Raw genomic sequence first — 15,770 nt, forward strand, 5'->3', positions numbered from 1 at the left:
TGAACTTCAATAACCAGTCTCTGATAATTGACTTTAATGGTTGCAATGAAAATGTGAACGATATTATTCTAAGTTGAATGGAGCAAGACATCGATTATAGCTTTACTCGCAGAGTCTGTGTTTTTGGAACATCTGGAGATGAGGAATGATATAGTGTTCCCAGGTGTGGATTTTTCAATCAACCTAATTCTCAAAAAAATCTCATGTGATCTTAGCCTATGCATGGTTAATTGTTCTGATGACTTGGGCAAGTGAAAATATGGGTTCTCAGATGTTGCAGTGGATCCCTCCAGATATTAGCTATGTGAAGATCAATACTGATGTTGCTTATGTTCCAAATAAGGGTGCTGCAGGTGCAGTAGCGCAAGATCATAGAGGAATCTATTTAGGTTGCGAAACAACGATATTTGATGCTACATCTGCAGTTCAGGCTGAAGCAATGACATGAAGACTTGGAGTTTCTTTGGCGAAAAGCTTATCTGTGGATAAAGTAATTCTTGAAGGTGATGCGAAGAATGTTACTTCAGTAATCCTAGGTGAATCTCGTGATATTCCTTGGAGTATTCGTTCAATCATTCTGTAAAACATGAAGCTTCTGCTTTCAATGATGCAAAGTTCCAATGTGTTCTTAAAGTTGTAAATCACCTGGCACACTCATTAAGCCAGTTTGATATGCATGATAATGTAATTAACAGGTAGAATCATATATCACCACCATCATGTATCTCTTTAAACCTCAATTTAATGAGGTAGTTTTAATAAATTGTGAGGCTTTCTAAAGAACGCGCAATTGGAGATACTTATATTAATTGGGGTATAGAGGAAAAAGACAAAAACGAGATATAAATAGTAAATCAGAGTCACCCCTTATCCATGTATTTTAACTAATTCCTAATGTACCCCTCACTAATCATGTTTAGTGGTTAAATATAATTAGGAAAGTTAATATATTAGTTTGATAATCATCAGAATAAATCATTATCATTGAATTTGTTGATGCAACAACATTAAATCAATATATTTATGATGATGAAGGTTCCGGTGAAGAACCAACCCAGGAAAGTAAACAAGCTGAATATACAAGTGCTCCAATTAGTCATATATAGGTATTAATGTATTGAAATTTGATTTTTTTTCATCAAATCCGCCATTGTTACGCCTGAAAAACTCAGTCCCGACATGGTAAAAGTATGAATACCATGCCGGCAGGGACCAAATCGACATGGTATTCATACTTTCACCATGTCGATACACATTATCCCCTAATTTTGAAATTGTAAGTACACTGCCGACAGAGAAAGTTCATTATCGAGCATGCCGGTAGTAGTGCCGGCATGGTCGATTCCCAAGTGTACCGTGCCGGTTTGAGGACAAAAACATACAAAAAATCTGTCTGAAATAGCAAGTATCGACATGGTATTCATCTTGAAAAACCATGCCGGCACTAGATATCAGTATGATATTCATCCTAAAAACCATGCCGGCACCAGATATCGACATGGTATTCATCCTAAAAACTATGCCGGCACAAAAAGCAGTAGGGTATTCATCATGAACACAAGCCAGAAGTGGATTGAAACTGATACTGAAAAGTTTCAGTTTATGATTCTAACCCAAACAAAGTTTTAAAACAACAACAACACTTTAAATATGATTGGGTATCATGTACCTTCTCAATGAAGCCATTTCTTCTTTTTCTTCTTGCTCAACAACAATTCAATTTAACATATCTTTAAGAACTTGTTAGGATTTGATTTTGATTTTTAGTTTTAGTTTTAAATTTTAATTTAGATGGAAGGGTATTTTAGTATTTCTGCCCCCAAAAAACATCCCTTAGCGGACACTATTGGATGGGGTTAGTAATTCATATCCCCCAATTAATATAAGTATCCCCCAATCGGTTTGTTTGCACAAAGATTAATAAAACTAATCATTATAGTCAAAAAAAAAATCATGCTTTTTCTTAGTGGTGGGTTTGGACGTAGAATTTTAAAGATGGGATTTATGGGTTCATAGAATTTGGTGGAATTACATTTCCCTCGGTACGTTTGGTTATCCAAATCCTTGGAATTACGTTTTCGACGGGATTCACTTTTCCAGCAAATCCTCCATATGGAATCCGAACCCTCTCCCTAAGATTTGCTGGGAAACTTATCAGAGGATTTATGGATCCACTTTTTGTTACTCCAAATCCCTTATATATACAATTTTAAGATTCTTAGGACAATACCAAACAATACATGGACTTTAACACAATTTTCTTTTATGAATCCTAGAAATCTCAACTGAGTTACCAAACATACGAGGGATTTACATGAATCTAGAAATTGTAATCCCGTGAGATTATAAATCCCTAGAAACTCTAAATTCTCCGAACAAACCCACCATATATATGCCTCCTTTCATGTGTGTGAAAGTTGTTATTGGTCCCATTCATTGGAAACAATTTTTTTTTTTCTTCTGAGAATCCAAATAAGGAAACAAGTCTACTTTTCTTTTTAGAAACCGAAGCGAAGGAATATAAGAGCTCACCGAATATCGGAGCACCATATATTGTCAACCTTTATTATGCAGTATCAGTAAAACCCCAATTCGCTGAAAGCTTTTCACTTTCCTGTAAAACCGCTTTGGTCTTTTCTTGATTTCTTCCAGAGTCCAGACTGATATTAGGTTTCCAACATGGAAGAACCAAGAAATTCCCCATTTCGTAATAGTATCGATAGGATTAGCGATTTACCAGAAAACCTAATTCACCACATCATGTCTTTCATGGACATGACGTATGTAGTTCAAACTTGTGTCCTGTCAGAGATGGAAAAATCTTTGGACTATCACCCAAATTCTCAACTTTGATTTCAACAAATTCTCACTTGCTATCAAAAACAACCAGAACAATGGAACATTATATCAAAAATTCATCAAATTTGTAGACCAAGTGTTCATTCTTCTTCGTGACAGCTGAAACATTCAGAGGGTTAATCTTGTTTGTGGTAAACAATGGAACTTTGATGTATCAGTAATGACTGGTTCTCTTACTACTTGGGTCGTGGCAGCTGTAAGACGGAATATTCAAGAATTTTATCTCGATATCTCTGCTGTGAAAATATCCAGGTTTCCTCAATGTCTTTTTACTTGCACTTCATTGATTAAATTGGAATTAAAACTGGGTGGTAATTCAAGTATTATCATTCTACCTGCTTCTATGGATTTGCCTAGACTTACTTTTATGAAACTTGATTCACTTCCATCTGATGTTAACTTGACTAATAGGCTCTTCTTAAAATGTCCTGTTCTTGAAGGTCATCTTGGTCATATGGATCTTCAAATTTCTTCATTAACACTTAAACACTTGCAAATAGTGGATTTTGTTAGTAAAACCTCAAGTGAAGTCAAGATAGATGCTCCGAATCTTGTATCCTTCAAGTGCAGAGATTATATGTCGAAATGGTATGTTTTAGAAAACCTTGCTTCTCTAGTTACTGCTGATATAGACATGAGAGCTACAAAAGAAGAAGCTGCGAAAATAAAAGACTATATAAAAAATAATTGGTTGCTCCTCAGTGCACTTTCCAGTGTGAAAGAACTAAGATTATCCGAGGGTGTCTTGGCCATATGTTCGGTACGTATGATGGTTTCCTTTTGTGTAAAGCAATTATCTTTGTAGTTGCTTATTAGAGTCCTTCCTTTTCACATTTCCTTGATTCTGACGTCTTTAGACAGAAATGATAAGAAAACCAATGCAAGGATAAGGTGCATGGAACTCAGCTTAATAAATCCTAGTTAACCCCAATGATTCGTTAGTCTGTTGATAAGCTAAGTGCTGAGTGATTTATATTTGGATAAGAACATCTAATTAGTATCTTACATAAGAATGCACAGTTTACAGTTTGGTGGAAGGCATAGTCATCAGCCATCTGGGACTTGCACGCAGTATTCACATTCAACTTGTAAGTCTGTGGTTCCACCATTGTCCCTTGACATTTTCAGCAGCCTAAGAGCTTGACTTTTATTACTTAAGATGTGACAAATTGACAATATTAACTGGTAATGTTTTTGATGGAGCACCAGTTCTAGAAACATTATTGATGTTAGATTAACTTTGAGTTTGGAGGTTTTTGTTATTACAAATCATCAGGTAGCATTTTCTGAAAAATTTCATTGTTTGGGTTTTTTGTGTGCCAAGATTTTCTCTAGTTGTTCTGCCAAAGTTTCCCTTCAGTTTTCTAATCTACGGTTCGTCAAGCTGGAATCACTCTTATCAAGAACCAGCATTCGAGCACTAGGATGGTTATTCTCTATGTCTCCAAAAATAGAAAGTCTTTCGGTGGTAATTCCAGGGGTAATAATCTAACTCTTTTCATTAGTTTAATTTGATTATGTTTATCATCACTATCACATGCCGAATAAAAATGGAACATCTACATTGTATCAGAACTCCAATGGAGAGACTCCTATATCCATTTTGCACCAAGTTATCTAGCATCGGCCTTCCATGAAGCAACTTATATTTCCTTTTTCTTCTGTTCCATTGTCAAATTGTTAAGTAGTACTGATACTGATGAAGCATATCAGGTGAAATATTTTAACATTCATTTCCTTGTCATATTATAGATGCCGAAGTCGGATATACCCGACAGTGAAGAATATTGGGCTGGAGTATCGCCTGATCATCTTAGGTCTGTTGAAATTCGAGGTCTTACTGGACAGTTTAATAATGAGCTCAAATTTGTGGAGATTATGTTCAAGAAGGCTGTAATCTTGGAGACAATGGTTCTTTTTAGTTGTAAGAAATCCATGACGGATAAGCGCCTAATTACATTTCGTGAGAAGCTACCAACACTTCCAAGGGCGTCTTCAAATGTCGCAACCTTTTTGATTTAATCATTGGTAGGTCATGACTTGATTTTCAGTTTTATAATTAATAATTCATCTCAAGGAAATTCATTTTGATTCAGGTCTTTAGACACTGTTTTAATTTTTATATACATCAAGGCTCAACCATGGGCATTTTTCAGTCTGAACACTTTTTACATGTTTACTCTACATCGAATGGTTTATTTTATAACTTGAATCCAGTGTTTTTGATACTATTTGGTGTCCAAAGAATGTGTTTACTGGAATACCATACCATCTTTTTCTCAATGGAAACACATTGCACATTCTAAATTTGGTAGAAACAGAAAGTGTCTCTGTACTCAAATCTGTCTGCTATCTCTTTGTGGTTAATCAAATTCCCTAACACGGTCTAAAGGCTAGGGGATCCAACCCCCCGCCTACCTCTATATAATATGCATTGAAACTTTATCTTGTTACAGTACCTGCTTCATATGGTGTAAAGTTATCAAACTTTGCTCCTCTAATTAGCCAGTTGCTTTATAGCATAATATCCGCCAAGGCCAATATTCAGAAGTTTAACAATAATATTCTGCCGCAACTGGTCAGGCATTCAATACTCATGAGCGGGTATATATCTTTCACATAGGAAAGTGTTGGCTAAATACTTCATATGACAGATCGATAAAAGTGCGGGGGAGAAATATTTTGGGGCTCCGGCGACAATTTTGAAACTAAACTAAAAGTCACCTTTCCATTCTCACCTCAGTTAGTCAGTTGAGAAAAAAAAAAGTTAGTGGTAGGCTTTTCTGTCCTTGTCTCAAACAAATCGCCCAACAATTGTGAAAAATGTGGGGCATGCGATGGCTTCATACCAGATGCAACTCTTGGATGTTTGGTCCAAATTAATTTTGCTATCTGACTTTTGTGGAAGGTTGAGGCTGATTTTTAGCCTGTTTTTGGCATGCAAAAATGTGAGGTGCGATATCCTATTAACATCGGTTGAACAGGGTTTCATCTGATTAGCTACATTTACTGACCCTTGAAACTTGATTTTGAAGTTGTTTAGATATCTATTGAGAAGTAATTTTTACTTTCGAGATGACTTTCTAGTATTAGTAAAATGAAGGTCACTTAACCAACAACTAAGTCGTTGTAGTATAGTGGTAAGTATTCCCGCCTGTCACCCCGGTGACCATGGTTCGATCCCGGCAGCGGCGCTATTTCTTTTTTTTGTTTTCTGCTTCTCTGATTCTTTTTAATTGATTTACCATGACCGCCCTCTAGCTTAAACCGAGAAGGATTTCCTAGCAACAAGAAAAAGACCGATAGAAGGATGAAGTCTGCTCTTTCTTGCAACCGTGGTTGCTTCTTATACGCCCATAAGCTATTTTCGCAAATTCAAAACAACACCATGATACGAGGATCACTAATCAACAAACAATCCAATGAAGCTACTCTCTTGTACATACAAATGCGAAAAGAAAGCATACTACCCAGCAACTTTACATTTCCGTTTGTTCTCCGCGCATTTGAGGAGCAGTTTGAGCTTCAAAGAGGAGAAGAAGTTCATGGTTGCATTTTGAAAACTGGGTTCGGTTCGAATCTGTTTGTCTTAACTACACTTTTGAATATGTACTCATTATGTGGAAGATCCTCAAGAGCTTCTACCAAGGTATTTGAAGAAATGCATGTGAAGGATGTCGTTTCTTGGAATAGCATGATTTCTGGACATTTAAGGCATGGGGAGCTTGAGTTGGCGAGGAGGTGTTTTGATATGGCGCCTGATAAGACTTTGGTCTCATGGAATTCGATGGTTGCTGGTTTTGCTAACTCGGGGAATACTATGATAGAAGCGGAGAGGTTGTTTATGGAAATGCCGGCAACTTCTTGGAATTCTTTAATTAAAGTAGGGGATGTGTTATCTGCTGAAAGATTATTTGAGAGGATGCCTGAGAGAGTTGTGGTTTCTTGGACGCTCGTGATAAGAGCTATGTACGGCCCTAGGTCCCTAGCTATAAGAGCTCCCAACCAAAGATACGACAACCTATTTCTTATACATAATCCTGGCCGTGCTTTCCGTAAAAGGGTATCAGTAAAACTCCAATTCCCCGAAGAGTTTTCACCTTCTCGGAAAACCATTTAGGTCTATAAATCAAGAGATCTCAAGTTACCGCTTTTTTCCTGGTTTTCTTCCAAACTGATATCAGGTTTCCAACATGGAAGAACCACGAACGAAATTCACCGATTTGTAATAGCATCGATAGGATTAGCAATTTACCAGAAAACTAATTCACCATATACTGTCTTTCATGGACATGACATATGTAGTTCAAACTTGTGTCTTGTCAAAGAGATGGAAAAATCTTTGGACTAATACCCCAATTCTCAACTTTGATTATAACATGTTTTCACTTGCTATCAGCAACAACCGGTACTTCGGGTTACCATCTCACTATTTCATCAAATTTGTGTACCAAGTTTTCATTCTCCGTGACAACTCAAACATTCAAAAGGTTAATCTTGTCTGTGGCGTAGAAAAGAACTTTTTCACTGATATGTCAGCGATGACTGCTTCTCTTACTACTTGGATTGTTGCAGCTGTAAGACGTAATATTCAAGAACTTTATCTGGATGTCTCTGCTGTGGAAATATCCAGGTTTCCTCAATGCCTTTTTATTTGCACTTCCTTGATCAAGTTGGAGTTGAAACTGGGTGGTAATTCAAGTATTATCGTTCTACCCACATCTATGGATTTGCCTAGACTTACTTTTATGAAACTTGATTCGCTTCCATCTACTAATGTTAACTTGACTAATAAGATCTTCTTCAAGTGTCCTATTCTAGAATCTTTGATAATTGAAGGTCATCTTGGTCATACGGATCTTCAGATTTATTCATCAACACTTAAACACTTGACAATAGTGGATTTTGTTAGTAAAACCTCGAGTAAAGTCAAGATAGTTGCTCCGAATCTCGTATCCTTCAAGTGCAGGGATTTTATACCGAAATGCTACGTTGTAGAAAACCTTGCTTCTCTAGTTACTGCTGATATATACATGACAGCTACGAAAGATGAAGCTGGCAAAATAAAAGGCTACAAAAAAAATCTTTGGTTACTCCTGAGTGCTCTTTCTAACGTGAAAGAACTAAGATTATCAAAGATGTTCTTGTGCATATCTTCGGTATGTATGATGCCTTCCTTTTATTTTGGGTGAAGTAATTATCTCTTTAGTTGCTTATTAGAGTCTTTCCTATTCATACTCGCCTACTTTTGATGTCATTAGACAAAAATGATAAGAAAACCAATGTTTGATTAGGCGCATGCATGGGACTCAGCTTAATATATCCTATAGTTAACCCCAATGGTTCATTGGTATGTTGATAAGCTAAGTGTGGGTTATGATTTATATTTGGACAAGAACATCTAATTAGTATATTATGCAAGTATATGTACAGTTTACAGTTTGGTGGAAGCCATAGTCATCAGCCATCAACGGCTTATACGCAGTACTCACATTCAATATGTAAACCTGTGGTTCCACCATTGGCCCTTAAACATTTTCAACAACTTAAGAGTTTGACTTTATTACTTAAGGTGTGACAGACTGACAGTCTTAGAATAACTTTGATTGTATTTGTTGGAGCACCAGCTCTAGAAACGTTGTTGATGTTAGAATAACTTTGAGTGTGGAAGCTTTTGTTATTACCAATAAGGGAACATTTTCTAAAAAAATTCTATTGTTTGCTTTTTTTGTGTGCCGAGTTCTATGGTGTTTCTACCAAAGTGCCCCTTCAGTTTTCTAATCTTTGACTCGTCAAGCTGGAATCGTACTTTTCAAAAACAAGCATTCAATCACTAGGATGGTTATTTCGTATGTCTCCTAACATAGAAAGCCTTTCAGTTGTAATTACAAGGGTAAGAATCTAACTCTCTTCATAAGTTTAATTTGATTATGTATATCATCTCACTATCACAGGCCGAATAGAAATGTATCAGAAGTCCAATGGAGAGGCTCCTATATGCATTTTGAACCAAGTTATCTAGCATCAGCCTTCCATGAACTTATATTTCCTTTTATTTTTCTGTTCCATTGTCAAGTTGTTATGCAGTACTGATGAAGCTTACCAGGTGAAATATTGTAACCACCTTTCCTTGTCATATTATAGATTCCAAGGTCGAATATACCCGACAGTGAAGACTATTGGGCCAGAGTATCACTTCAACATCTTAGGTCCGTTGAAATTCGAGGTCTTACATGACACTTTAATGAGCTCAAACTTGTGGAGATTATGCTCAAGAAGGTTGTGATCTTGGAGAACATGCTTCTTTTTAGTTGTAAGAAATCCACAACGGAGGAGTGCCTGATTACATTTGGTAAGAAGCTACTAACACTTCCAAAGGCGTCTTCGAAAATCACAACCTTTATAATTTAATCATTGGTAGGTAATGACTTGATTTTCAGTTTAATATTTAACAATTCATTATAAGGAAGTTCATTTTGATTCAGATCTTTAGACACTATTTCTATCTTTTATATACATTCAGTCTAAACCATGAGAATTATTTCAATCCGAACACTTTTTACGTGTGGAATGGTTTATTTTATAACTTGAATTGAGTGTTTTTTGATACTCCACCTCGGTTAACAGTTTATTTTTACGTCTTTAGGCACCAAGATTTTTGAGAACATCTCTATTAACAGTATATTGTTCAACTGGAATGGAGTGTTGGGTATTACTTAGTTTTCTGTTTTGATCCTCTAGTTAGCCAGTTTCTTTTTGTCGACGATAGCGTAATATCCACCAAGGCCAATATTATGAAGTTTAACATACTAAAATTGCCTGCAAAAATTATTCTGCCGCAACTGGTCAGGTATTCAATACCCATGAGCGGGTATTTTATTTACTGGAAACATATATCAAAATGTTGGTTAAAATACTTCATATGACAAATCGATAACCTGGCTTGATTGGGATATACCCAGATTAATTGGGGTACGATAGAAACATTTTTGTGTCCAAGTTGTCCTCAATTTTCTATATTGTTGGTACTGAATTTTGCACTTATTTTGGTGTTTTATGTGTTTATAGGTATTTTTTGGGAAATAAACATTTTTTGGTAAATTCGGCTCAAATGATTTTGGCACCCGGAGGGCACGTGTTATTCGGACTCACGCTATTGGTTAAGGGGCAACCCAGATGCTAAGGGGCACCCCAGTGCTATTCACACCCCACAACTGGATAGGGGGACAACCATCTTCTTCACGGCTTTCAGAATTTTGGCGGGAACGAGTTTTGAATTTTTCTTCAACTGCGAATTTTCGGGAGAAGATTTGGTCGAAGTGTTACCGGATTTTCTCAACAGTTTGCTTTGGTATGAGTTGTTACAACACAACAGGATGGCGACATGTGTTGGAAATGGGAAATCTCGACAATACAGGGAGAAATAAATGCGGATACTCTGTTTTGAATTGCTGGAATATTTTTGGAAGATACGTGAATATCTCCTCCTTCCACGAGTTTACCACACTCAGTCACGTCATTGCAGCGTGTTTGAATAATTTAAGCTGAAGAATATGGTGCGAAGGAAGCAAGAATTCCCGAGAGTATTTTTCTTCAACGCCGAGTAATGGAAGATTTGCTGGAGTTATGGAGGATTATTTTCGGTTCTGGAAGGATATATAAGGTGTAGGGGAGAAGTCGAGACACTACAAAGAGTTTGGGGAGAATTTATAACATCACATAGGAGAGAAATTGGAGTTGCAGAGAGTCACCATTTCTGTTGATGTCTAAGAACACGAAGAACAAAGACCCTCAGAGACAGTCGTTTTGCTACAGTGACAACGATAGTTAGGTTTTATCGTTCTCTATAACAGTTGGGTTTGTAACAAATATAATTGTTACAAACCCGGTTTTTATCATTTTCACCTATTTTCATCATTTGTAAACCCTTTGAGCAATAAAAATTATTTTTGAGCGTGTTTCCAACATGATGATGAGCTAATTCTCCCACAACCAAGGCAAATGAGGAAGCTATTTACGCATGAATAATTGGTAACTATTTTATTTTCTCTAATTTCTAATTTATAATTCACTCAATCACTGCTTTTGCAGAGTTTTAAATTATTTGCGTAATTTTCTTAATTAGTTGTAATTCAATCTGATAGGTTATACTTTGTTTAGTCAATTGATAATCTATGCTTAGGGAATACAATTAATATTTGAGAATTTGCCTGATTATTTGTGAATTAAGAAATAAGGAACTTAAAAGATGTTTTGGATTATTTACTATCATTCATTCATGTGTAATAGTGGAATCAGTGTCTTGGTTATTTTTAATATCTTGAAATCAATTTTGTACTAAGTTTTCTTTATTTTATAAGTCTAAAAACTATTTCTTTCACAAGTCTCAACGAACCTTTTACTACAACAACTTTGAAATCCCATCAGGGAATACCTAATGAGACAAAAGCTAGGTCATTTTGAAGTAAAAGAAGACACCCCTTAACCTTGTATTTTCAAAATGGCTGAATTGTCGCTGCAATGATTAACACTAATTTAATTGAAATGATTAGATTAGTTAAATTAGTTAGATTAGTTAGTTGATTTATATGAGTGGATTTGGAAATAATTGAGAGTAAGAAAGAGTATGAAGTAGTATAGGAAGTTTTTTTTGGGGGGGGGGGGGGGGGGGGGGGGGGAAGTTAGGGTTTTTGTGAAATTTGTGATATGAATGAGATGTGTGATTCTAATCCTGATTTTGAAGTGGGGGAGTTGTGAATACCAATATTCTGTGGATCACGTGTCACGATCTTAGTGGCCGCATATATACCTAACTGTGTAGCCTTCACTAAACAGAGAAGCCTGAGTGACAAGGGATACCTCCGCAGATCTACTTTATCTCATCCCAAGAAAGAAGGCGTGAACGGTCAAGATAAGGAAGGAAAAAGCCTAGTCTATATAGAATCAGCAGGCGAGGGGACAGAGGTAGATGACGCATCCAATCAGCATTAAATGTTCAAATCTCTTATCTACACGCATGAATCTAGGCACGTGGAGAGAGAAAGCGTGGCAGAACCCGATTGGCGGAAGCTGGCGGTGAACGAAGGTACAACCTGTACTAAGGTTGGGTAGTTCCCGAAGGAACGTGGGCCAGCTGAGGTGGAGAAATATAACTGGAGAAAGTACGCGGTGGACGAAGGTACCATTGGTAAGAAAGGTATATCAGCGGATGATGGACCCAGAGGCAGCAAAGATATACCTGGAGCAAGAGGGGCTATAAATATCAAGCTTCACCAACAAACTAAGGGCATTCAATATCTAGGAGAGAAGATCTAGTCTTAAACTTATACCTCTTTAATGTTTAGAACTTAAGTATTTACTTCCACTTGAGTTCTCTCTATTACTTTGGGAAGCATTTAAGATCTTTGTAACCACCACAACTTAATACAAAAACAAGCACTCATTACCCCATGGATGTAGATAAATGTCGAACCACGTAAATCTCTTGTGTCTCATGATAACTTAAAAGCTTTTACATTATACTTGTGTTCTTCGTTGTTATTGTGATCTTAGATACCATTTATTACTTGGAAATATTGGTTCAACGAAGGTATCAATACTACCTAATATCAGATCCTCATAGATGTATACATTACATAGACTACGGGAAAATGAGTAGTCATAGTTTGGCGCCCACCGTGTTTTGCTCACAAACCTGAGTTTAGGCACAGTTTTACATTTTACTTATACATCTTCTGAAACGAAGGGATCTGTGTTTCACCGATGAATCTCACTCTCTAGTGATTCGTTCATCCATTATTTGTGTATGTTTTTGAGTTCATAGCCTCTAAAAACGTGTCTCATTACGGATCCACAACAAATCTTTCAAAAAACATACTCATAAAACGCCAAAATGTTTGTTTTATACTAAAACAACCTTTCTTAAACAAAGCGCATCTTAGATATGAGAACCTTTGACTGACAGAGGAATCTCAGTAAAATTTTAAGGATAAAAGATCTTCCAACGCATTTAATAGCCTTGTTTTTCGCAAGATCTGACACCCCTCTTTTTCATTGGTTTTCGACATTTTAAGGTTGTATTTTCCAAGGATGTCATAAGCATTTAATACCCATCTGTCAAAAACATTATTTCGGTCCTTTTTTCTGAAAAAGCTGCTTAACAGTCTTCAGTGTCAGAGCATTAATAGCTACTTTAAACGAAGGTACCCAAGTAGCAGACTTCTTCGATTTTTCTGTAACCGCATGATAACCAAAGCCGAAGGCATGCAGAAACCAAATGATGTACCAACAAGCTCACGATCAGCTATCACAAGAGGGAGATCCCAAAAGCCGTCTCAAGCAAACCAAAGGAATGAAGCGGAGGACGGACAAAGCGAAATAGCAAGAAGAACAGTTGCTAACAAATTGCCTATTCCTGCTGAAGGGATGGGGTAAACATCAGGAGCTCAACCAATCTACGACATCCATTACCGGAGCATGCTACAGCTACGAAGCCACCTGCGGCCAACGCAGGGTTACCCAGAACCTTAGCTCCTACGGGGCGAGGGTTGGGAAACCTAACTCCAATTCAGATATATCCAGACGCGCCAATTATAGAGAAAGGAGTGGAAAAACTCTGAAGATCCAGGAGACAACACTCCTCAGGGGTGGATCCCACAACGAAGACCAAATGGCGGCACAAATAGCATCTTTTTTACTCCGTAACAAGAAAAACGAAGATGCAATGCACGAGATAGCCCAAGAGAACCAGAACCTCAAAGGTATGTTAGACATACAAGTCGAAGGTTCCCAAACTCACCCTCCACAACCGAGGCGTGAAAATGGGGCTATCTCAGGAAGACGAAGGGTGGATCTCAACCCACCAAAGGAGAATCAGCCTAAGGAAGTGAGGAGACCGCACCATGATCCAGATGAAACGGATTCAACATACAAGCCCTCTCAAACATACTACGACGAAGCATTTTCCAAAGATGCTCACAATGTGAACATGGTCATGGAGCAAATGGAGAAAATGCGGAAGGAGATCCAAGGCCTAAAAACTGGCCACGCAGGCGCAAGACTAGAAGAAGTACTACAGGAGGAAACCACGTCACCACTATCCTTCCGCATTTTGAGGGAAACCATCCCTCCGAAAGGTCTGGTACCTACGTTCCAAGCATACAACGGTACCTCAGATCCCGCAGCCCACCTACGGTATTACACTCGTGTCCTTGCCCATTGGGAAAGAAACGAGGTGGTACTTTGTAGGTACTTCCCAGCAAGCTTGACGGGATCAGCACTGGCCTGGTATGACAACTTACCAGCAAACTCAATTGACTCCTTCGAGCAATTATCTACGGTGTTTTTGGAGACATACATGTACAACAAATCAACAAAGGCGGGGTTAGATAGGCTATTTGCTTTAGCTATCGGTCCCCGGGAGATGCTGATGCAGTACACAGACAGGTGGAAAAATACATGCCAAGCAATTGGAAAAGTCAATCCAGAAATTAGCATAAATTGCTATAAGTACGGACTTGATAGAACCTCAGCCATCTTCGTGGAGCTTCACAACATAGCCCTCGATTCTGAAGGCGAGCTCAGGGTTGTCCAGGACCGTTACATCAGACTCGAAGAAATCTAGAAGGACAACCCCAGGGCACAAGCAAAGGCAACAACGGCTCCGCAACGAAATAACTCTCTGGAACCAATTCCGGAGGTATCTAAGCGACAAAACGAAGTCTGGGGCAGAACCAATTCTCGAGACAAGCGATCCAAGCACGAAGATGGAAAAAGAGGCAAAGGAAGAAAAGAATTTATGGATAAGGTCTACACGAAGTTAAGCAAAACTTTCTCTCACATCCTAAGAAAGGAGGGAGCAAAGTCAGGCTTTCCTTACCCTAATACTAGGGGAAAAGCAGCCAGAAAAGACAAAGGAGTCTAAAGAGTACTGTGCATACCACCAATACTACAGACATACTACTGATACATGCTACCACCTGCGCAACGTGATCCAAATATTCATCGACGAAGGAAAATTCATGGAGTACGTACAACTGCAGCCAGCGGAGACTGAGGAGATCCCAAAGAAAAGTGCAGAACTACCTCAGGATGGCAAATACATCAACATGATCACCTTCTCCAGCGGATGTCAAGAAGAAATGCTCGAAGATATCCTCGAGTTAGCTCGAAACAGAAAGAAGATTGAATCCCATGAAGTGTTCAAGCTAAGTGGACCACCCACTAGCACTTGGGAGGACTGGATGGCCACGCCATTAACCTTTTCAACGAAGGACGTCAACCAGGAGGTTGAAATGCACAACGATCCACCAGTGATCACTCTTCCAATACATGGATGGAACGTTACGAAGGTCCTTGTGGATGGGGGCAGTTCGTTAAATGTGATATTTTACGAACCCTACCTACGCATGGGTTTTACATCATAACAAATGGATTCTTACACTTGTACAATATATGGTTTTAATGGAGAAGTCTCAATACCGAAGGGAGAAATCGTCTTGCAGGTACACGCAGGACCCTTAGTAACCAGTACACGCTTCTGTGTGGTGGACGCACCTTCGCCCTACAAATGTAATCATGGGCAGACTATGGGTCCATCGACTGCGAGGAACAACTTCGACGTACCACCAGTACCTACTCTTTCCTACACCTATGGGTGAAATGGAAATCAAAGGCGACCAGCAAGACGCAAGGCTATGCATCTAGCAGAAATCAGACTCAATGAAGAAAGAACTGCTACTCAACAGCATGAAAGAAAGAGACGTAAGGCAAATACCAAGGAAGTACAGGACGCAGCCTCCTCAGTACCTAAAGCCGTCTCAGACCCGGAGACAAGCACCTCCGCCACTCCAGGCGCAGATGTCTCCGCCAAATGACAATTACAGAAAAGCACTCCTCAAATCTTCTCACTG

The 15,770-nt window shown here is 38.3% G+C and overlaps 3 protein-coding genes across 4 annotated transcripts; all 3 read left to right on the forward strand.

Annotated features, from left to right (window-relative positions):
- The first annotated feature begins 2,538 nt into the window (after positions 1-2,538).
- On the forward strand, positions 2,539-5,033 carry LOC113296320. 2 transcript variants are annotated; one of them, XM_026544632.1, is made up of 5 exons: positions 2,539-3,111; positions 3,300-3,619; positions 3,880-3,947; positions 4,184-4,339; positions 4,612-5,033. In XM_026544632.1, the coding sequence occupies exons 2-5, from the start codon at positions 3,613-3,615 to the stop codon at positions 4,879-4,881; spliced, it is 501 nt and encodes a 166-aa protein (XP_026400417.1). In that variant the 5' UTR covers positions 2,539-3,111; positions 3,300-3,612; the 3' UTR covers positions 4,882-5,033. The 2 variants fall into 2 exon arrangements, 1 of the variants encoding a protein (XP_026400417.1); XR_003333037.1 differs by having other exon boundaries at positions 2,539-3,619; positions 3,880-4,339.
- Positions 5,034-6,307: 1,274 nt separating this feature from the next.
- LOC113349013 (pentatricopeptide repeat-containing protein At2g45350, chloroplastic-like) lies at positions 6,308-6,979 on the forward strand. Its single transcript, XM_026592937.1, has one exon. The coding sequence runs from the start codon at positions 6,308-6,310 to the stop codon at positions 6,977-6,979; it is 672 nt and encodes a 223-aa protein (XP_026448722.1).
- A 172-nt stretch (positions 6,980-7,151) lies between these two features.
- LOC113349022 (F-box protein At3g03040-like) lies at positions 7,152-8,051 on the forward strand. Its single transcript, XM_026592943.1, has one exon. The coding sequence runs from the start codon at positions 7,152-7,154 to the stop codon at positions 8,049-8,051; it is 900 nt and encodes a 299-aa protein (XP_026448728.1).
- Positions 8,052-15,770: the final 7,719 nt, after the last annotated feature.

The sequence above is a fragment of the Papaver somniferum genome, chromosome 1, assembly GCF_003573695.1.
Source record: "Papaver somniferum cultivar HN1 chromosome 1, ASM357369v1, whole genome shotgun sequence".
Lineage (NCBI taxonomy): Eukaryota > Viridiplantae > Streptophyta > Magnoliopsida > Ranunculales > Papaveraceae > Papaver > Papaver somniferum.

What these genes read in the sequence shown, in the direction of transcription:
- LOC113349022 (XM_026592943.1), top strand. Translation starts at nt 7,152, where the DNA reads ATGACATATGTAGTTCAAACTTGTGTCTTGTCAAAGAGATGGAAAAAT.
- LOC113296320 (XM_026544632.1), top strand. An exon ending in GCAGTATTCACATTCAACTT is followed by an intron (nt 3,948 to 4,183) that starts GTAAGTCTGTGG and finishes TTGTGTGCCAAG; the next exon opens with ATTTTCTCTAGTTGTTCTGC. An exon ending in TTTCGGTGGTAATTCCAGGG is followed by an intron (nt 4,340 to 4,611) that starts GTAATAATCTAA and finishes GTCATATTATAG; the next exon opens with ATGCCGAAGTCGGATATACC.
- LOC113349013 (XM_026592937.1), top strand. Translation starts at nt 6,308, where the DNA reads ATGCGAAAAGAAAGCATACTACCCAGCAACTTTACATTTCCGTTTGTT.